General features: G+C 44.9%; 1 protein-coding gene across 10 annotated transcripts in view; it reads left to right on the forward strand.

Moving 5' to 3' along the window:
* The window catches only part of PRDM16 (PR/SET domain 16), a 313,405-nt gene that overhangs the window by 277,941 nt on the left and 13,061 nt on the right, over positions 1-22,403 (forward strand). For 9 of the 10 annotated variants that reach the window (XM_080564622.1, XM_080564619.1, XM_080564616.1 and 6 more), the window contains 6 exons: positions 732-879; positions 1,036-1,189; positions 5,362-6,763; positions 10,523-10,610; positions 14,527-14,696; positions 16,602-16,679. In XM_080564622.1, coding sequence (XP_080420748.1) covers positions 732-879; positions 1,036-1,189; positions 5,362-6,763; positions 10,523-10,610; positions 14,527-14,696; positions 16,602-16,679 — 2,040 coding nt within the window. The remainder of the gene's footprint in view (positions 1-731; positions 880-1,035; positions 1,190-5,361; positions 6,764-10,522; positions 10,611-14,526; positions 14,697-16,601; positions 16,680-22,403) is intronic. The other variant, XM_080564618.1, reaches the window with a different exon arrangement.

Raw genomic sequence — 22,403 nt, forward strand, 5'->3', positions numbered from 1 at the left:
GGGGAAGCAGAGCGAGCGCCGCGTTTCCCTGAGCAGCCATCCCTGCCGTGGCCCGCCTCCAGCAGCCAGTTGGGTTTGCCATCGTCCTCCTGGTCCGAGGGAGGCTGCCAGTTGGCAGAAGCTGGAATTGCCGAGTTAAGTCATAAAAGATGTCTGACATTTAGAAGTGAAATGTGTTTGCACCCTATCGTGTTTCTTTCCAACGTTCAGTTGCCGTGTTCCGGGAAGCTGTGGGCTTTGTGCCCATGAAAACGGCAACGCGATAGTCTCAGCAGCAGCAGCTAATATCTTGTCTTTCCCTGTGGGGATGCCGTAGAAATCTTGGTCACAAAGTGCTCATTTTTCCTGTCGGGACCCTGCGGGGTCAGGTCTGGTTTTACCTTCCCTCTCCCCCTTGTAAATGGACTCGGGTATTTAGTAAGAAAAGTCACAAAACCCAGCAGCGTTTTGAGGCGGAGAGGGCAGTTTCCATCTGGGAAATAAATGCCAAAAATGTGCCTGCGGCCGCACCTTTCATTGTTGCTGTGCTGCTCACCTGCTTTCTAATAGGGCTTCTGGGGTCGTGCGTGGGGGCCACAGTCAGTCCTGGCCCCCCACCACGAGCCCTGGACAGTTTCTCTGTCGTCCCCATCGGTCGTGGCTCCATTTCATGCCCCCTCGATGCCACGGACAGGGTGCGTGGTGGTGCGGGCCTGGCTCAGTGGGCCCTGGGCCCCTTTTCTCCTTTGCAGCCTGGAGCAGCACATGGTGATCCACACCGAGGAGCGGGAGTACAAGTGCGACCAGTGCCCCAAGGCCTTCAACTGGAAATCCAACCTGATTCGTCACCAGATGTCTCACGACAGCGGGAAGCGGTTTGAATGTGAAAACTGTGTCAAGGTACGGCGCAGACCGCGGCGACCGCGGGCAGCTCTGGGGAAAGAGGGCACTGGGGCTGTGTGCTGGTGCTCGGGCCAGTTCCCATTGTACCAATAATGGCCCCAGTCTTCTCCCTCCTGCTTTGTTTCCGCTCCCTGAAGGTGTTTTGTCTTTCAGGTGTTTACCGACCCAAGCAACCTCCAGCGGCACATCCGTTCCCAGCACGTTGGCGCGCGAGCCCATGCCTGCCCCGACTGCGGCAAAACCTTTGCCACCTCGTCTGGCCTCAAACAACACAAGCACATTCACAGTACTGTCAAACCTTTCATATGTAAGTTGTCACGGCCATCACGGAGTTCTGGCTCTTGCTATAATTGCACGTATCCTGCGGGGCCCCCCAGTACTAGCTGTCCCTCTGTGAGCAGCCGCTGTAATTTTATAGGTCAGAGCACAAGATGAAATTCCGCAGCAATTTTTTTTTTTTTTGCATGCTCCCTGTTTTTTTAGTAAACATTCATGGCAGTTTTTGACTTTCTTGACAAGTTAAAAGCTGAGTCTCTCAGCAGTCCTAGTGATGCCATTTTCTCATATCTTTTCTTTCTTCTTTTTTCCCTTAATAATTTTTGAATGTTCGTGTTGGTGACATAAATAAATAGCTGGCACAGCCTGATCGAAGTGTTTTTCAGGGGTGCCTCAAATCCTCTAGCTGTGGAACAGAATTTGGAGTAGTCACGGAGACGAGAAGAAGGTGTTTTTAAAAAAGTTTTTTTTTCCTTCTTTATTTACTGCATATTTCATCTAGATAGTACTTGGAAGCCAAATAAATAGCAGATTAACTGGGCCCTTAGTGCTCGCTTTAGTGGAATATTTCCAAAAGAGCGTTTTCCCTCAAGAGCCATTCATCTCCTTTCTTGTCATTTTTGGGGTTGTATATTCCTTTAATTGACACAGCACCTATTGGATTTTGATAACTGTGCAGAAAAGTGGATTGTGTCACAACAAAGCTACAGAAACTTTAGGGACTACTTCCTGACACTCTTCAGAAAGTGTCATTAAAGCACAGAGCAGGATCTGGGTTTGATTCCAGGCTTTGATGTTACGGTAGGGAAGCCACTGAACCCCCTTTTGCCTATTTCCCTATTGGTATAATGGGAACAGCATGCAAGGGTATCCTGGGAGACTCGTTTCATTAATGTGTTCTGAGATAATCAGATGGGTGTCAGCGGAGGAAGAAAAAATACTCTTATTGCTCATTTTGATGCAATCTTTCATTTGATGACGGGCACATGAAAGAGATAATTTGAATCTCATAGTATTGCTGCAGCGAGATGAATGATTTCTTCTCATAATCTCCTCACTCTCACCTCATAAGAATTAGGGAGTTGTCAGTCTAAATCAGTGTGTAAAACAACTGAGACTGATTCTGCTTAGTTCAGATGTACCAGGTGGAGTCACATGCGTTAATATGGAACCCATTAGCAATTTTAGGGGAGCCATGAGGCAGGATTCCCTGGAAAGATTTTCTTTCCTGTTCAGTGGGGAAAAAAAAAAGGTGGATGGTTCCTTTGTTTTTTTGTTGTTGTTGTTTTCCCCACAATATTATACCTGGCTTTAAAAAAAATAATCAAACTTTATAACTGCAAAATGCAGAACAGCAGGGGAGGACATTACATGCAGAGTTACTAAATCGTTGTATAATTGGGGATTTAAACATTTTTTTTCCAGTTTTCCTTATTTTAGAATGATGATGTGAGCTCTTATACCTGTAACGCTTTTATTCAGGGAAATTTATGCAATATTGTGTGTATGAGGAGGCTGTAGCAACTCTTCCTGGGGTGGAAAATGGAAAAAAGGAGCCCGATTCTCTTTGAAAATGTAGCTTTTGTTGTCTTTTATTTTCTTTTTCTTTTTATTTTTTACAACAAAAATAACGCAAGCAGCACGAGCACAGCGTTGAGCCAGTGAAAACTGACAGAAAGTGCACTCGGTTGTGATACCATCTGCTTAGGCAGATTAGCCATTTATTATAAACTTGTGTGTATCTTCCAAACCACAATACAACATCTCTTGGCACATGTCAAGGGAGATGGTTAAAATTAGAAAGGGGTAATTTTGTTCTGGAAAGAAAAATATACAAACATCTTTTAAATAAATCCACCCAAATGTGACATTTCTTCAGAAATTATCAGTAATTCGAGAGGGAGCTCACACAAGGTGTCCTTACACGGAAGCATTTGCACAAACCTGTTCACTTGAACGTGCACAGTCCCTCCCACAACCCTGAGGACGGTGGCTTTGCACAGACAAGCAGGATAAGAAAAACACCCGTTCTGGAATTAAAGTCAAGCATTTAGAGTCAAAGCAGAGACACGCAGCAGTGCAGCTGGGTGCCCTGACTGTAGCCGACAGTGCTCGTGGGGGGCCAGCACGTCTCATGGATCTGAGGCTGTCGGGTGGCGAGTGCGTCTCCTGCAAGGACAAGGGACAGGGACAGCCCTGAGAGAACAGGGCTGCGGGACGGGAGCGTTAGGCAGGTGCTGGCAGATCCCTCTGCCTACATCTCTCTAGAGTCAGAGGCTGTTGTATCCAACAGATCCTTAGTTTTAAGGAAAATAAATGGAGAAGTGTTTCCTTTCAGTTCTCTGTTTAGATTAGTTTTTAAGAAAATATTTTTAAATGAAGTTAAAAAAAAATAAAAATGCAAAAGTCCTTTCCTTGAAAGTCTAAGGGATGGCTTGAACAGAATCATTAAAGAAGGCTGTTGCTTCAATACTGCAACTTGTCTGAGTTTAAAAAAAGAACTTTGAGGAATGTTTAGTTCTCCCTCTGTTTGTGCTTCCTCTGCAGCTCCTTGCGGTATCAAGGCCCAAAGCAGAAAGGCTGAAATTCTCTGAGTTCATATTAAATTTGTAGTGCAATCAAAAGCCAGATGCAGCAGACCCTTCAGTGACAATCCACTAAATTTTGTGATGCTCATTTCAACTGAAATGGCAATTTTGTCCAATTTTAGTAATCTTTGCTTTGAATTTTACTGAAAGGGTTTTCCCTTCTATTTTCAGAGCTGCCAGTGATATATTTTGGCTGTCTTTTGATATTCAAATATCGATGTAAATCCAAATAATTTAGAAAAAAAAATGGAGGGAAAATCAAGCTTGCGTGTACCTATCAGTAAAAGCTGGGAGGAAGGAAGGACGGACAGACAGACTGCTTTTCACTGCGTTGGAGGGCTGGGTGTTGGGAGAATTGGATTCAGGTCCTTGCCTGCCCGGCCCTGAACAATACGCTTTCCCTCTCTTTGTCTCAGTTTCCATGTTTACAGAGGGGTGATAACAGCAGTTCTCCTGTGAAAGAAGCGTGTTAATTCACTAAGAAGTAGGATTTACTCCTATGTTGAAAGAGGCACTAGATAATAAAAAGTTACAGTGTTTTGATATATAGAAAAAAGTTTGGGTGTGTTTTTTTTTCTTACTCTGTTCCTTTCACACCAACAAAGTCTGTAGGTGAAAGAGGCTGTAAAAATTCACGTTGTGAAAGCTCTGTGTTTACAGGTCATTAAAGAGAACGGAGATGTAGGATTAACTTGGCATTGCTGGAGTGTCCTGCTAATTCAACGAGTACATCTACCCCACTTGTAGCTGAACTGAGCTCTGGCGGGCAAAGTATTTATAGAACATCCCCATGGAGTGCTTACTTACTATTAATGGCATTAAAGAAAGGGTAGATTTGATTAAACGAGGCAAAGTTCTTCTCCCTCCAGCCTTCAGTACTTCCTGCCATGCCAAGACTGGAGGGAAAGCGGGCTAGTTAATGTAAATAGATATTATCATTAAAATGTACGATTATTGTAAATAAATTTTTAACAGCGTTTGAGCAGGAGTAGCGCATCACCTCGGATTTCCGTAGAGAGAGATTCTCTGGCGAGAAGGTTTGTCTGAAAGGAGCGGTGGTGTTGTTTCTAGGATTCCCTCCGCGAAGCCTGCCCGTGCCAGCCGGGCAGCGGCTGGGGCCCGGAGGAGTCGCTGCTTTCTGCCAGCTGCTCTGGGGGTCTTCCGGCCTCCCCCCAGCCTCTCGTCCAGCATCCTTGAGCAGGGTTCCCAGGGCTGCCTCTTCCTTTTCTAAATGTAGCCAGGATCACGCCCTGGTGTTGCTGCGTCCTTTGTCGACCTTTAGGGAGGGGGATCGCTTTTCCCACATCCTCGCAAGCTAGAGAGACCAGATGGGCTCCTTAGCCTCGTTTTGTACGGGGGGAGCTGAAGCACGAAGAAACTTTGTGCCTAAAGGCATACAGGGAAGCCTCAGCTGGAGACATTTGAAGCTGGGTTTCTAGAGATCCAGACCAGTGTACGCAGCATATAGCCTGCTTTTTATCTCTTCTCCAGGGAATCAGGATCTTAGGGGCAGGGTGAAAGGAGTGTGGGACACTGATGAAGCTCCTAACGAATTCCATGCAATTTCCTGTTAATTTCATATTGCTTTTGTTTTTGGTTTCTGTTGATGCTTTAGGTGAGGTCTGTCACAAATCCTACACGCAGTTCTCCAACCTCTGCCGTCACAAGCGGATGCACGCGGACTGTCGCACCCAGATCAAATGCAAGGACTGTGGCCAAATGTTCAGCACTACCTCCTCTCTCAACAAACACCGGCGCTTCTGCGAGGGCAAGAACCATTACAGCCCTGGGGGAATCTTTGCCCCAGGCCTCCCCTTAACGCCCACTTCCATGATGGACAAATCCAAGCCCTCTCCCAACCTCAACCACGCCAGCCTGGGATTTAATGATTATTTTCCGTCCCGTCCCCACCCAGGGGGTCTTCCGTTCTCACCTGCCCCCCCAGCATTTCCTGCCCTCACTCCAGGATTCCCAGGGATTTTCCCCCCGTCCCTATACCCCAGGCCCCCCTTGTTACCGCCCACACAACTGCTCAAAAGTCCCCTCAACCACACTCAAGACGCAAAGCTTCCGAGCCCCCTTGGGAACCCGGCACTTCCCCTGATTTCTGCAGTAAGCAACAGCAACCAGGCCACTTCGGGAGAGGAGAAATGTGAAAGCAGCCTGGAAAACTCCTACCTGGAGAAGCTAAAAGCCAGGAACAGTGACATGTCCGACGGCAGTGACTTCGAGGATGTCAATACAACCACGGGCACAGACCTGGATACCACCACTGGCACCGGCTCTGACCTGGACAGTGACGCAGAGAGCGACAGGGACAAAACGAAAGATAAGAGCAAACAAATTGAGAGCAAACCAGACTTTGTCAGCAGCTCTGTGTCTGCAAGCTCCACCAACAATACCAGTGAGATCCCTCTCTTCTATTCTCAGCATTCCTTCTTTCCGCCCCCAGAAGAGCACCTGCTACCCACCACAGGAGCAGCCAATGACTCTATTAAAGCCATCGCCTCCATTGCAGAGAAATATTTTGGGCCTGGCTTTATGGGGATGCAGGAGAAAAAGATGGGTTCACTCCCGTATCATTCCATGTTTCCATTTCAGTTCCTCCCCAATTTCCCCCATTCCCTCTACCCTTTCACGGAGCGGACCCTCAATCACAACTTGCTGGTCAAGGCAGAACCAAAGTCACCCCGGGACCTCCACAAGGTAGGCAGCACCAGCTCGGAGTCGCCCTTCGATCTCACCACAAAGCCAAAAGAGATAAAGCCAATCCTGCCACCACCTAAGGTCCTGCCGGCCCCATCCTCAGGGGAAGAACAGCCACTGGATCTGAGCATTGGCAACCGCATCCGAGCCAGTCAGAACGGAGGAAGAGAGCCACGCAAAAACCACATTTATGGGGAGAGGAAACTAATGGCAAGTGAAGTCTTACCCAAGATTTCCCAGTCTCAGCTGCCTCAGCAACCATCCCTGCATTATGCTAAGCCATCACCCTTTTTCATGGACCCCATATACAGGTATTAACATACCCTGCCTTAACTTTTTTCCTCTAATGAGCTCGTTTTCTAGCTGACATCACAACCTGAGGCAGATCTGGATGTAGGTTATTCAGAAAGAGCAGTGAAAAGCTGATACAGCTGATATACCAGTACAGCCTGGCAGTACTTCTCTGTCCTTTGTCACAGCACGTTGAATTTTCTGAACCACAAGGGCTGAATAATTGAAAGGAGTACTCATAATCAATATGTATAAAGAACACATCTTTATTTTGATAAAGAAGAAACTTGACCTATTTAAGGACTCTCCCACGAGCCAACGCTAAGATGGCACTTCTGCTGGGGAAATTCCAGAGGTTTGATTCGATAAGAATGCAGAGTTCAGATGCCTCAGAGCCTGGGCTCTCATGGCTTGGGAATGAGTCAGGAGCCCTGGGAGCCTGCAAATACAGCTCTCCCACTCACTTCTTTGAAGGCCTTTTGTGAGCCACTTCACCTTTTTTTCTCCCCGCCCCCCTTTTTCTTTCTAACTCCTTGGATTTATTCAGTTCATAGGAACTGCTGTTGCGGACCCAGGCTTTTGAAACATTTTTAAGTCTGGAGTAACAAGTACTGAGTAAGTGCATGGTAGCACGTTATCTAGATCTCTCCCAGAAATGTTTCGTGCGCAGTTACCTTTCTTAGAAGATATCCAGGGTTTTCTAGTTTCACTTTGAGCGGATGTTTTTGAGGAAGACAGATTCGTCATGTCTCTCCTAGAATAAGTCGTACGTGGAGGGCATGCGTAAAGCAGAGTAGATGAAGTTATCCAAATGCCAGCTAAAAGTCCAGAAAGAAAGAATTCAGAAGAAGATGTAAAGGAAAGGTTTGGGTCTTTTGTTGTTGTAGAGCTGTTTATGGATTCTGTTTCTAAAGTACAATTCTTTCGAGCTTTAAGGTGAGCGTACCAGTGATTTGCATATTGCCCCCGCAGGCACTGGCACTACTTCTGTTGTCTTCCTGCTGCTGCTGAGACACCTTTGTCACATAGCAAACGCCATTTGCTAGTTCTTAGCAAAGTCCAGCGAGAGGAGGTGTCCCAAACCAGTTTACTTTAGTTGTTAACGTGGCGATCAGTGCTCTCTTAGGCTACGCGAACTGCTTTATAGCCGCCCATTTCGGTACGCTGGTTCGGCCAGAGGGCTCCCCTGCTCAGTGCCTAATGGAGCCCTCAGCTCCTGCCCAAGTTAAAGGCTTGCCCTCGAGCTAAATGTGAATATCGTGCCGCAGGGCTGCGCAGCGAGCCTAGGGGTAGCCCAGACTGCTGGGATGTTAATGGCAGTGCTGCAGAAGCCAGTGTTTTCTAGCGCTGGAAAGACTCATCGTCACCGCCGCGCGATTGTGTCAGCACCGGGACGGCTCGCTTGAGTGTTCAAAGGACTGCGAGCAACAACGGGTGGCGTGGCCTTCCCTGCTGGGTGGAAAAGCAAGCCAGGAGAACAGCACCTATGTCACTGCCTTGCTGCTATTGTATGCCTGATAACTGTGGGAAAAAATGATGTCAATGCCTAACGGGGCCAAGGAACTGTCAGCTGAGACGAGGATTAGTGAGCCCTTGTTGCTTGCTATTAAGAAAGCGTCTCTCGCTTTGCCAGCGCTCTCAGGGTCGATGCCGTGTTGGTTGCTTACATGCTTACCATCTGTGATGGAAACGCTGCATCACAACCTGGGACGTGTAATGCATTCTGTCTGGGGCCCATCGTGGTCATCTCCTCCTGGAAAAATAAGTAATGATGCAAATAGTCCGCTATTTATTTTCGTAAAAAGTACTTCTGTGAAAAAATAAATGGGATAGAGAGGCAAAAGCGTAGAGTTAGCTTAGGATTCTGCCACCTCTGGGCATTCTCAGTAGGAATGTTAAAATAACATGGGCTGAAAAAGCAGTTGCCAATTAAAATAGCAGCCTCGGGAAAACCGTAAAGGTCCAGAAGACAGATGGAAGTGAAGGATGGGGGCATCATTTGTTGCATTCCATGGGATGCATGTAGTTTTAGTAATACATTAAAATAGAAAGGCAGTGGTGGAGTCGCTTGCGAATCAGACTTCTGATGTAATGAGCTAAACAGCAGAGCTTCCAAGTCCCAGCTTAAAAAATATGGAAATATTTTGTTTCTAAACTTCTCTTTATCAGACTCTCTCACATCATTTGGCTCCTTCATTTTTCTCCCAAAGGCCACTTAAATCCTTGACATTTTCTCCTGGTGATATAATTTAATGCAGCCAGACAGCCTGAAATCAGAGCAGTTTTTAGCTCGGCCTTGTTAAGGTAACGTTCTCAGGCACTGGCTGGGCAGATTAGCCTAATCCCTGAGCCACGGCAGAGCTCGGCTCTGACGGGGCTGCTTGTGCTCCTGCCGCGTTCTCCCTGCTGGGAGATGGGGAGGCTGTGCGGATGCCATCACTCCTCCGCGGGCTTTCCGTCCCTGACGCAGGTGGGGCTGGCTCACGGGGGTCCCAAAGGCATCCCTCGTGCATCACAGCTCCCTGCGGCGCGTCGCGGACAGCGCAGCTCCGCTGGCGAGGTGCTGGGAGCTGCCCTTTGCTGCTGGGCCTCGTGTCAGGGAGAAACTTCCTACGTCTTGTTTTGCAGGCTGCTGTTTTTCTGAAAAGTCGTGCCCGTCAAATCGCGCACCTTCCGAAGCACAGTAATTATGACTGCATTTCAAATCCAGCTCTTCTCTTTTCTTCTACCTAAGAAAAATTAAATGCAGATTAACTGCAGTTCACTAAATAGCACTCTGCATGACTCTTCGTTTAAACTCTTTGGTAATTTGATCCACACACCAATCAGCTGAAATGCAGCAAAATAATTTGCTCTCATTTATGCTGGACTAATGTAGTTAAAATTACTCTTACTATTGGACTTCTGCTGCTTTAGCCGGGATGGACTCGGTTCCCGTAATTTAAAGATGCAGCTGCACTTATTGGAGCTGCTTTCGGACAACTTTCCCACAGAGGACATTCCTGATTCTCTTTTTGGGTGATTCCACACCATGGTTTTCCTGCAAGTGGAATACTTTCTGAAAGCAAAGCCAGCATTTCAAACACCAGAGCCTGCCTTTAGGGCTGTTCCTGCGTGGTGAGGTGCTCGAGCGAGCAGTACATGAATGAACCGCAGCGACACGGGAAGAGCTGGGGTTCCTGACTCGCTTCAGAAATCGCCCACCAGTTCCTAACTTTTTAAACTGTTGTCTGCATACGCTTGCCAAATAAACTCAATGCAAATTATATCTCAGCTGCAAGGGAGGAAATAAATATGAAACACCTAATGATTTCAGCACACATGGGGCTGCAAAGTCTGGCCCGGTGTTAACTCTTAAGATAAAGACAAACTCTCAAAGAGAAATCTTTTCCGTGCAGCGGCTGCCTGCTGTGGACTCTAGAGCTTCTCCCACTAAAACATTGCTTTTGCTGTGATTTTTTTTCACACGGTGGCATATAAACCACTGTAGCAGAGACGACAGGTCTCATGTAGAAAGAGCAAAATGTTTTCTTTGCTATCAGTCTGGTGGCTGAAAAATACTGCCCAAAGGAGATCAGTTTCATATCGCTGCCAGTACCTTTTGTGGGGTAATGTTTGGGTCATCGTGTGTAGCATTCGGTAGAAGAGGGAGAGAGGCATTTGTGTCAATAGGAGAATGGCCTCATCTATATAATTTAAACACCTCTGCAAATGACTCGGCTGTTTCTTTTCCTGCCCGTATCCCTGGAAGGTACGTAACCCTCTGTGTTGTTGTCCAGCAGGGTGGAGAAGCGGAAGGTGACAGATCCTGTGGGTGCCCTCAAGGAGAAGTACCTGCGACCCTCCCCGCTGCTATTCCACCCCCAGGTAAAAGCAGTAAAATTATAACGCAGCGTTGATTGAATTGCAAGAAGTTTGAGATGGAGCTAGCACGAACAAGTCTCTCGCACCAGATTCTTTTCGTCCAAGGGCCTGAATGGAAACTCCAGCATTTTCCACCAGTTACTTTTAAGTACTTTTAATTTCATACCTAGTTTGAGGATGGTGGCAGTAATATCTTGCTGTTGCTTTTGCATTAACAGAAGAGCAGGGATAAGGTCTGGACAACTCGTACAGGCTGCCAAACTTTCACATGCCAGAATGCCTACATAATTTTTTCATTGGAAACACCTGGTGCAGGCATTTGCAGTAGTGCAAAGTGGAGTAAGACACTCTAGCATCTAGGCAGTAGCATTTTATACCTGCCCGACACTCCCTTTACATCACTCAGAAAGTGTAAAAGTGGGGCGATGGGTAATTAGAGTCCAAATCTACCTACTCCGAAAGGTGGTGGTGGGTCAGCCCACAGTGCAGCCACGCTAGGTCCTTAATGCACAACTAAGTCCAGTGCTACAGAGACTGTTCATGAGAATCAACCCCAGTTCACCAAAAAAAAACCCTTATATTTTAAGCGGTAGCTAAACTCTCCCGTGGCGAGAGTGGTGTTACTCTTGCCCGTACGATTCCTTGCTTCCTAACGATAATGCAGTCGGTTCTGCCACGAGCTGCCTGATGGCCTTTCGGTGTGACAGTCACCAGCCGTCCTCCGTCTCTCCTGCCGTGAGCACTTAGTGGGAGCTGAGCTCTGCGGTCATTATTGTACTCTCCTTTATATTCACATGCATTGTTCTTGTCTGATAATGTTTCCCACCTTAGATAAATAACTTGCAGGTTTGTGAAAGCTGGATCCTGGTTGTTTTCACAGCTAAACTTAGTTTCTTCATTGTTTTGCATCAGCCTCAGAGTTTGGTTAACAACTTCCCCTGATTTTTCCTTCATACAGGCTGGATAATGGTGACAGGCTGGCCAGGAACATCCTGTGTTTGTGTGAGTTAGAATAGTGGGGATATCTGCCTGTAAAGAATCTGATAGCAGGGAGGAGCTAGTGCAGCAAAGCAACCCAACAAGACGATGAGAAACGTGCGGACCCTGAGCAGGAGCAAGCATTGGGTGGAAGGTTATTAACATTGTTCACGAAATCCTGACCACGTCCTCTTCCCATGGCAATGAAAAGATGTGGAAGGTCTGGTTATCTCTAATAGCTTATCACACAGAATAGCCTAAAATTTACAATCACTCAAGCCTGAAACTTCCTGATAACTAATTTTTAATGAAGGACTTACTGTGTAAAGATCACTCAATCTTGACAGCAGCTGATATTTCAGATATTTCAAATACTGAAGGTGAATGAGGGCAGGTCATTCGTTCAAGAATACATGAGCTTTTTACTTACCAGATCCCCATCCAATATTATCCTGGATGTTTTCCTAAAAAAACTCACATTTTCAGGGGCTCCTGCTTCTGTCTTCTTCGTTAGGACCAACATCCATACAGCAGACGAATTAGAGGCCCCCTCTACATGTGTTTCTCTCACTCAAAGCCCACGTCTGGTCCAAGTCTTTTCTTCTGTGAATAATTCCCCAGATCTCAGAGAGGGCCCTGGGTGAGATGTGGCTAAGCCAAAGGCTGTGATAAAGATTGAGCATTCAGAAGATGCTTGCTTTCTTAAAATGAATTTCAGGCAACTTTTACTTCTTACCCAGTCGTTGACAGCAGTTCCTCTGCTATGGTGTGAGTTATTCTTACATTGTCTATTTTAAATGAAACTCTGGACAACATAAATAAATGGTGTAACTTTTTGATAACTTAATGGAAAACCTTTTCTCACCTGTTAAGTTTCTTTTCTTCTCCCCTTCTTTTTTATTATAACCAGGCAGTTGTTCCCTAAATAGCAAAGTGCCTTTACCACTGGAGAGGCTATGGCCGGTGTTTAGAATTTTAAAATAAGCCTACGGCTATCAAGCCAGCAAACATCTCTGACTAAGTGCCTAAAGAACAGGGCACAACAAAAGATATCTCCAGGTACTCCAGCAAAGGGCTGAGTGGCATAGCTCTGAAAGATCCGGATAGCATTTTAACGTGATGGTTTTGTTACATGACTGGCAGCTGGGGCAGAGCTTTTGCTGTAAATGATCAAGTAACCTTTTCAAGTGGCTGGCGCTAAGTATTACTTACTATTTATCATGGGCTGGGAGCCTCCAACTAAGGGGCTGTGGATCTATTATCGAGAAATGGGTTTTACTACTCCTCTTTTTTACAGCTTATGAATGGTTGTCAGCCTTCCACAATGTATTCTTTGGTGATTAAGACAACTTTTTTTTATAGTCATACATTTTAAACAATATCTTGGCTCTCTTCTCCCCCCCGAGCCCAGTTTAATAAAGTGTAAACGTGCAAAAGGTCAGCCCTTCCTGTACAATAGAGCATCTACTTTTGATATATGGCTTCCTACTGCCTTCCGCTCGCTCGCTGTCTCCCCGCTCGCTGTCTGACTCCATTCAGGCTCCCACTGCCCCCTCGCTCCCTCTCCCGGTGATGTCAGCTGCAGCCAGGAGGCAGCTTTATGGCTCGCTTGTTTGTTTTAGCCCCGCTTCAGCTGGGTATCGCAGAAGTGCTCTCGAGAGTGCACAAAATTGAGCGTTGGAGATGTTAGTGCAGTCCTCTGAGTTGCTTTCTCTCTTGGATTTGGATTTCCTGTTTTGCTTTAATGAAAGTAAAAATGCTTTTTTGTTGTTGCTTTTGCTTTGGGGTTATTTTTTAGGTGTCCTTTTCTTTCCACGCAGACCGACTTTCTTCTTCTTTCTTCTTTTTTTGCTTTCCACTTCTGCCATTTCTCAAGGATTTTCCCCTTCTCCCCATTTCTGGTCTGGTTTAATCCCTGTGTGTGTGAGATCGGGGCTCTGCTGAGTCACAGAAACTCCAGCTGGAAGGGGTGTGCAGAAGCCTCGTACTCGTGTCCCCTCTCCAGGCCTGTTTGCCTCCCACTCCCATGCAGACAGGCTTTCCCTGTGCAGACTGTGGTCCTCCTAACCACAAGTTATCCAGCTGCTGCTCACTTCTGTTTTATTTTGGCTGGCATTTCCTCTCCTGCCAGGAATTTGGCCATCCTTCCGTCACCTTTACTGACTTCTGAACCTTTCTTACCTGTAAGTAACACGTTGGCCTCTTAGCCGCACAAACTCTCTGTGGACACCCTCGGTCCTGAGTCTGATCTTCACCCCACCGCTCCAGCTGCTGCCTCCTCCCTGAGGCTCCAGCCCCGTGGCCAGCAGTCGCCCACTCCCCTGCTCTCTCCCGCTGCACTTTGGCCAGGATCCTTCTGCCTCGTGGCCCACAGCTCCCTGTCCTCTCCCACCTGGGGCCGCCTGCCTGCCTGCCCCGTGCTCGCTGCTGCTCGCCCTCTGAGCCTGAGGGAGCGTAACGTGTGTGTGTGAGAAATGGAACCTCCTTGCTTCCCGGGGCTGGGTGGCTTTGGGGGAGAAGAGGGGTTGGGCTGTGACTTCTGCTCTCAGCAGCTGCCCATGTTGCCTAAATTTCAGTGTCATCCCTGGGAAAAGGGAAGCCGAGTGTATCCTGAGACAATTTTTAATTTGACATGCTGAAGGTAAACACAGGCACGTTGCAGAAGGTTAAAAAGTTTTCTAATCTCTGCGATCTGATGGTTATAGCCTGGCTTTGTCAGCTGTACCTTTTCTGAATCCTCCGAACCCGATACGCTACTCCTCTCTTTCCTGGCTGGATTCAGTGACTCCGTTTCACGCTGTGCTGCCGGCTCCTGAGAACAAGAGCAAACATCAGCAACAGGCTCTGAGCACCATACCAGTGCTAAAAGACATGTTTTATGCATCAGAGATTGTTCTTCCTGTGGATTTTAATGACACGAGGTCTTGCCTTGTACTTGTAGATGTCAGCCATAGAAACGATGACAGAGAAACTGGAGAGTTTTGCAGCCATGAAGGCAGACTCCGGCACTTCCCTGCAGCCCCTTCCACATCACCCTTTCAACTTCCGATCTCCACCACCCACGCTATCCGACCCCATCCTGCGCAAGGGCAAGGAGCGTTACACCTGCAGGTAAGGGCCTCGGCACCACGGCAGCAGCGGGAGCCTTCTCCCAACGTGTTGGGGCACAGAGCAACATCACAGCAACGTCATCAGGCACTGAGCGACTTCACGTGGTCATCCTTACTGTCTGGATGCGGGTGGAGAGGAAAAACAAGAAGCAGCAGAATTAGAACAGAGCATTCTGGTGACTAATTCGCTCTGAAATAGCTTGTTTTGTCTGGTAGAAAATCAGCATCTTCTATTTTCTTTGTAATTTTTAATAACCTTGAGAACAGATCTGGAGATTCTCAAGCAAACAGAGTTCTCCAAGCCAAGTCTCTTGTGTGTGGTAGCAAATGCCACAGTTTCCAGTGCAAATGCATTACAATCTCAGCTATGCAAAAAAGAAATGGAACTTTAAAAACAGCGTGCAGTAAGCCTCTCTGTTCAGACACAACTTTATCCGCAGAAATACTTACATATCCATTGCAGTTATCAGAGCGTATCACCAAGGGAATAGAAATCTGTATCTGCTTACACGGTTTTACCTGCAAGTACCAGAGGTTCTTGTGATGGCTCCTGCTTCATTTTTCCTTGGGGGCAGCAAGTGGGTACAGATTTTGTTTGATGCGTCTCTTGTGTTCTACTGCCTCAAAAGCTCTGGGCTCAGATTTCAGTTGTGGATTCAGAAATGTGAGGTTTGTAGCTCCAATAGGGACTAAACTTATATGTAGATACACAGTAGCAAATTAACATTTGGATTTTCATTATTGATTAATGCTCCCATTAACTATTCATTTTAAGGACATTTGAAGGTGCTGAATGCCCCTGAAATTGAGAAAGTCTGCCCATATTTTCCTTCTACAACATTAAGCATCGGGCTTCACAGACACAGAACATAACCTTTCCTCCTGAGTATTTTATTTCCCAATTAATGTTTTTATTTATACCTCCCTTCCTTTTGAGTTTTCTATGACTCAGATTTATTGTGGATCACAGTTCATTCTCTTATTTTATTTTATATTGCTGCATTTCCTTATTCTAAGCAGACTGTTGGAGTCCCAGCAGTATATCCTGATAACAGCAATGCAATGCTTCATCTAGAAGTGAATGCTATGAATTCTGGGGATGATCAAGTAGATTCTGCGTGATAAACAACCAAATAAGAATATAAGGGAGATCTATAAAAATCTCAAGCGGTGGGCAGTGTGAACAGTCAGTGATTAACCACTCTGTCCTAATGCAGGAATGAGGTAGTACCAAATGAAGTTACGAGTGCCAGGCTCAAACAAGCAGGAGATTCTTTTGGACACGACACAATTCAGCAGAGGAACTCATTGCTGTAGGAGGCTGAGGACATCAAAAGCTTATGTGCATTCTCAAAGCTTTTAGAAAACTAGATGGAAGAAGCTCAGCAAAACCGTGTTGAGTGAAACTGCTCAAGTTCAGGCTCAGAAGGATCTGCAACTTCAGATTACTGGAAGCTGGGAGAATATACTGGGGATGCGTCAGTGCATCCTTTCTTTGTTCTTATATACTTCCCCAGGCCTCCAAAATAAGCTACTAAGTCAGAATTTGGGTCTGACCCAAGTCTTCCTATAATAGGCATTTGATTTATTTTTTTTCCTGCCCTTCCCAGTGTTGCAGCATTATTGACTGCTGTTCTGTGTCGGATGGAAATGGGTTTCAGCAGTATCTCACCACCGTAAATCCTCTTATTCTGAGGTGGACGTCATGCTGTTAGTTCTTGCGTCCACATCTTCTGCCCTCAGTACATATGTGCCCAGAGTTATAAATGCACAAAGTGATTTTCTAATTTGGGGAACGGTATCAAAACAAGTCAGAGAGATAGCAACTGGTGATACAGTGTTTGTAATTTTGGTCTTGTGGCAGAGCTTTCATGCACTGATGGTTACTTTGGCTTTCACTGTCTAGGTACTGCGGTAAGATCTTCCCACGCTCAGCAAATTTGACAAGACATCTGCGGACACACACTGGAGAACAGCCCTACAGGTGATGTTGTCCCCCAGATACTGCCCCTTTCCCAACACGCTCCTCATTCACCACTCTGTGGTTTTTTTTTCCTTTCTATAAAGTTGTGCCAACATAATGCTGCAGTCCTGTAGCATTACATATAGTGATTCATAGGATTGTATATTATGTGTACCAGCCAAAAATAATCAGGCTTGGCAGCTTGAAGATAGACACTTAACTTATATTTAGATGTATGCTGGCAAATGAGTGGTCTGATTTCCAGTGTTGTTTAACACTCACATTAACCATTCATCTCAAGGACAGCTGAAGGTGCTGAATGTCTCTGAAAATCAGGCTGTTTTGAAGGGCTTGCCAGTAAATTAACTGCTGGATCTAGCTAGATTTTTTTTTCTTTTCCTAATGCATGTCAGAGGGGCCTGGGGTAGTAGATCAAAAAAAAAACAAATGCCCTGTGGTATATGTGTTTTAAAATCTGAGTTAGTTAGTGTTCCAACTTAAGTGGCAAAGTTTAAAAAGAGTGATCGGGGGTGGGAATGCAGACACCGTTTGACTGACTTAGGTGTCTAAGGTAGAAGCCTGTACTATTTTCTTCTAGTTGTGGACATAAAAGTCTGATTCTACACTGCAGTTTGTGTTGTGTATAGAAAAAAGGGCACGTACAGACACTTTTATAGAAAATGCAGGCAGTGCGTTCCAGCCTGGGCACTTGGCTCTCCTGAAGGGACTCCTGTTTAAGCGAGTCTTTTAGATTTCAATAAACCTTACGAGAAAATATATGTAAGTATGTGTGAGTATATATATGAGGGGTCATTTGTCATAGAATATTTTTGCCCAATATTTTCTTACTGTTTTGCAGTCAGTTTCAAAAAAACTTTGGCCAAAAATATGCTTAGGTTCATTTCTTTTTAGAATAGTATATGAGCAAAACTGAACGAATGATGAATAGAGAGCTCACTGAAAATCAAGCATTGTGTTTTCCATAACATGAGTAAGTGTTTTGCATGTTGTCAAACAGTAGTAACAATTCGAACAATTTCATTTTTGGTAGCTAATGTTATGGTATTTCCATACACAGTCGTAAGTTCACAACAAAGCTAATGTAACAGTTATTATATAAAGAGAAACAAACAAATTTATGAGCAGCAAAAGGCCATCTGGTCAAATATATCAAATTTTTATGCTTAGTTTAACTTAAGAAGCCACTTTCTCCCACATTGTAATCCCAGGTACGTACAGAGTCAATTTTTTTTTCCATATGGAGCCATACAGAATTCTGAGTGTAGACATTAGGTAAATTAAAAATAATAAAAAAAAAACCTCTCCAAAGCAGACATATATTTTGGAACCATTCCCTGTTCTTCTGATTTTTCAGTTGCGTTATTTGATATGCCTTGAATGAACGCTGTGTATTCACCATACACCCCTGTCTGAGTAGAATGCTCACTCCCAATTATTCAGAGATTGTTAGTCCAGTTTTCTTCCAAAAAAGGAGACCTGCAACTTAACAAAGGTTAGGAAAATACAGATTTATTTGATCTGGTCTTCTCCCAGAAAATGGCCCGTGTGTTTTTTTTTGCAATAGAGGTTTGACTTCTGGACAATGTTGCATTATAATAGCACTCCTGAGAGTTAGTGCTACATTTACAGAAGAGCTTAATTATCATTGATTTTCTTTTGCTCTCAGAGAACTGAGATTTCCAACTTTAGCAGCAGTAATTGTTTTGAAAGCTTGTTTTCAAAGTGCCAACTTTATGCAGGTAAAAGCAGGTTGCTGATTTTTCAGTGTTTTATTGATGTCTTGCTTATAACTTTTCATTTGATTGTTTAAATGTGTTTTTTTTTTTCTGTTGACTTTGTCAGTGTTGGAGTTTGTTAAAATATGAATTAAAATGTTCATAAATCTACTACACACTGACCAAATGTCCACATATAGATTAAGAAAAATGCAGGCCAGAAAATCAGATGCTTTGTTTTTTTGATTCCTGATTGTCATTGATAAGTGGTGTGGCTTTTACAAAGTCATTTAAAGTTAGTAGCTGTCTATTTAATTAGGCATAAGGTAGGAATAAGTAGTAAATGAGCAATATGAAGGTCGATTAATTCTTATTGAAAAGGGAAAGTGCTACATGTTTTTTGGAGAGTGAGAAATAACTGCTAATACACTGTGCTTTCTAAAAATGAGAGTGATTTGAAATGGCTTAAAGACAACATGCTATACCATGGAATTAGACACAATTCTTTTCATTCTTCTATACCGTATCTAAAACTCAAAAATATGTACTTTAAAACCCAATGGTAAAAAGGACTATCAAGCTTAAAACTGCGTCTTTCAGAGAAATGCGAACTATCTCGGGCTTGTTGAGAGATCACGTCAGACTTACGTGGCGACTCAAGTTGTGAAAAGCAGGAGGTTGTTGTCCTTCCGAGGTTACAAAGCAAAATGCAGGCAAGGCGATTTTTAATGAAGCTCCTTATGCTTGGAACACATGAACATAAGGGTATACTGTAGCTGTGAGTTTGCTTCTTGTTTTTGTTTTCAGTCCCTGGAATCACAGAATCACACAAACTACATAAAACTTGGACTGAGAACAACTAAGAGCTACTCGATTCAGAAAGGCTTTTTTTTTCTTCTTCTTTCAAATGTCCCTTCCCTCCAGGATGCCATCTAATTGATTCTTGAATTACACCCAGTCCTTAAGCACTGCCTGTAAGGCTGTGATTCCTCCTATAAAGATGTGCTTCCTGACGTCTGTTTTGAATTTGTTTTTCTTTAATTTCCTTTTAGGCCCCCGTGTCCTGTTATCTGCATTAAGCTGAAGCTAACAACTAAAGCTGACATCTACCCTGGCATTTCAGATTGCACACAGTTCAATATGACTCTCTTCTCTCTCATTTTCTTTTTTTTTTTTTAATGTAGGCTAAATTCATCCCTGCTGTAAGTGCACTTGATATTTAGGAAGAGTCACTGTCCGTGTGTTTTATGCTTTGTGACTGTAATTCCGTTTTACATTTTTTTTTATTTTTTTAATTTTGCAAATGCAGTCACGCTATTGAAACTTCACGAAGTATGTTATCAAATGCCTTACCGTCACCTCTGTAGTGTTACCAAACTGTCTTTTTCTTACGGTGATTAGCTCAGTTGCTCATCCTTACATTGTTTGCTGTCTGTTTTCCCCCTTCCCGTTGTTTGTCATACCGAGAATCCAGGTTGCCTCCAGCTCTGACTTCGCCCTGTCTGCTGTTCCTTAGAGCTCCCACGTTCCAGCTTTGGCTCCTTCTTAGCTATCCTTCAGTCCTGCTTTGTATTTTTTTAGCCTATTGGTGTGTTACTTTAAACTGATAAGCAAGAAATTTTACTAGCATTTTGTCAGTCTGTTTACAGAGTAAATACAGCTTCTTTTGAGCTTTATTCTTCTCCTGCCTCTGTGTTCACCTCTTCCCTGAATTTAAGTTGGTTCCTCTGTCTGGGTCATTTATTTAGATTAAAACCAGCAGAGACCCAAGTACCGACCCCTCTGGGACCACAAATAATACAGTACGTCTCCCTCGTCCCTTTACTTTCAGACGTTAGATATTGCTCCTTTCCAATGCCCCTCTGTTTTCTATTTTTTTAACAAGCTCTTTATCCTTTCTCTGTATCTGAACCTGGATCCACATAGCTCATAGTTAGAGCGAGGACCTGTCAAAGGGAACTTTTCAAAGACTTCCTGAACATCTAAATAAATTGACATACGGGAGGCCAGATCTCTCTTGCCTTGCTCATGCGAGCTCTGCCTTTGAAGTCCCTGGAGCTGCCGGCGTGAGTGATGGGCGCGGGGTACGCGGGGCAGCCGCACGCGCTCGGAGCCCCGATGCTCCCCTCGTGCCCGGCCCTCGGCAGCACAAAGCCGAGGCTGGACCCAGGAGGGCAGGTTTGAGGAAGAGGGGTAAGAAGGGTATGGGAAAAGCAACCCGGAGCGAGCAAAGGTGCGTCTCGACGCGGGATCAGCAGTGATCTGATCTAGAAATATTTCCTGCTGACGAGGTGCAGACAGGCAGGGAGGGAAGACCAGAGCATCAGCAGAGAGGAGGGAGCTGGTGGTACAGTGTCGGTAGAATCAGCTGTGCAAAGCTGCTTAGGAAAACCCCACAGAATAAGAAGGATATTGGGTATTTGTTTTGCACATTGCAGTTTTCTGAAATGCTGAACAGTAGAAGCTGCAGAAGCCTGGCAACTCGTGAAATCAGACTCGTTGGGTGCTGGCAGGTAGGGGGGAGAGTAAGAGCTGGAAACCCATGCATGTTTAACTTGTCAGTATATAAACTGCTTGTCCAGCTGATGTTCAAATAATGTCTTGTCTTCTGTAGTTGTTCACAATTTTTGGAAAAAAAAAAATCAAACTTTTTAAGTCTGAGAAAGCTATGGTTTAATAAGAGATTTGCCTTTATTCCTATGTTAATAAAGGTTCATTATTTGAGATATCTCAGTATTTTTCAGTGATTTAGCAGTAGGAAATTCAGAGGTGGACATGGAATCCATAAATATTCAGAGAGAGAGTGTTTCATAAATGTATCTCTGCTATTTCCAAAAATAATATCAATTTGGTTTTAGAGACTAAATAAAAATCACAGCTGTAGCACATCTGGAAATTGTGTGTGTTTCACAATATAGATTTTTTACACTTACACCCCCTTCTCGCATTTGAATCTGCCATGTTTGCAGGAAAGCGATACCACGTCCTTACTGTCAAGACAAATCTAGCTTCATACCTGAATGACGGAAGCCCGGGATACATTTGTGTGCCCTGTTCGAGCAGTGGAGCAATGGCACTCCTAAAGCATGCCCACCGTCCTTGTGCCTTATCACATGGTAGCTCAGCTCAGTGGGACAAATGCTGTTCTTGGAGCAGTTCAGCTAAAGCGAGTGGCTTTGTTCTGGCATTCCGGGGGCTTGGGAACAGTTTTTATTTTGTCCCGTAAGCGTGCAAGATTTGCAAAGGTCGGTAGCGGAGAAGGGATTCAGCTTCCCATGGGCTTTGGAAGCACAGCCACGAGGAAGGCAGTTTTGTTGAGGTACAAACGATGCATTTAAAGGGAGACCTAATGAGGGACTCAGGTTGGTTCAAAGAATTAATTTTCTGTAGCTCTAGTCCCGAAACTTTTCACTGCGGCTCGAAGCTGCCCTCTTCTGTACAGCGGCTGCAGTGGTGCCGGCGCTGGGGGGGAGAGCAGAGGTCCGAGCTCACAGCATCGGGGTGCACAAAAGCCTTGCTTTTATGCTGAGGGAATCTGAATCCAGAGAGGGGGATGGCAACTTTGAACAAGCTTCCAACACATCTACCGTGGTTCCTGCCGAGGGAGTTTTCAGAGACAACATTTCTTCACTCAACAGCTTCCCTAAACATTCTGGCCTGGCTCCTTATGCTGCACATTTTTTTCATCCGAAACCAAATATTCGCTGCATAGGAGTAAATCTTATCCTGTTTGGAAACTACAGTGTATTTCTTGGGAGCTATTGTACTGTAATAATAACCATAATTGCCTTTAAAGGCATGTTCTGCTGCCTGTATCTTGAGTACCACAAGGAATTTCAGAAATAAATCTAGGTTTGTCTGTATGTCCAGATAACTGTGCCGTGTAGGGATGTGCAAGCTAATAATGGTTTTATATTTTTAACCTCCCTTCTTTCTTCTCATTCTGTCTTCTTTCTCCTCTCCCCATATTTCACCTGCTTCCCCTACAAAATGAGAAATAAATTAACTC

This window comes from Anser brachyrhynchus (genome assembly GCF_964034855.1).
Source record: "Anser brachyrhynchus genome assembly, chromosome: 21".
NCBI lineage: Eukaryota > Metazoa > Chordata > Aves > Anseriformes > Anatidae > Anser > Anser brachyrhynchus.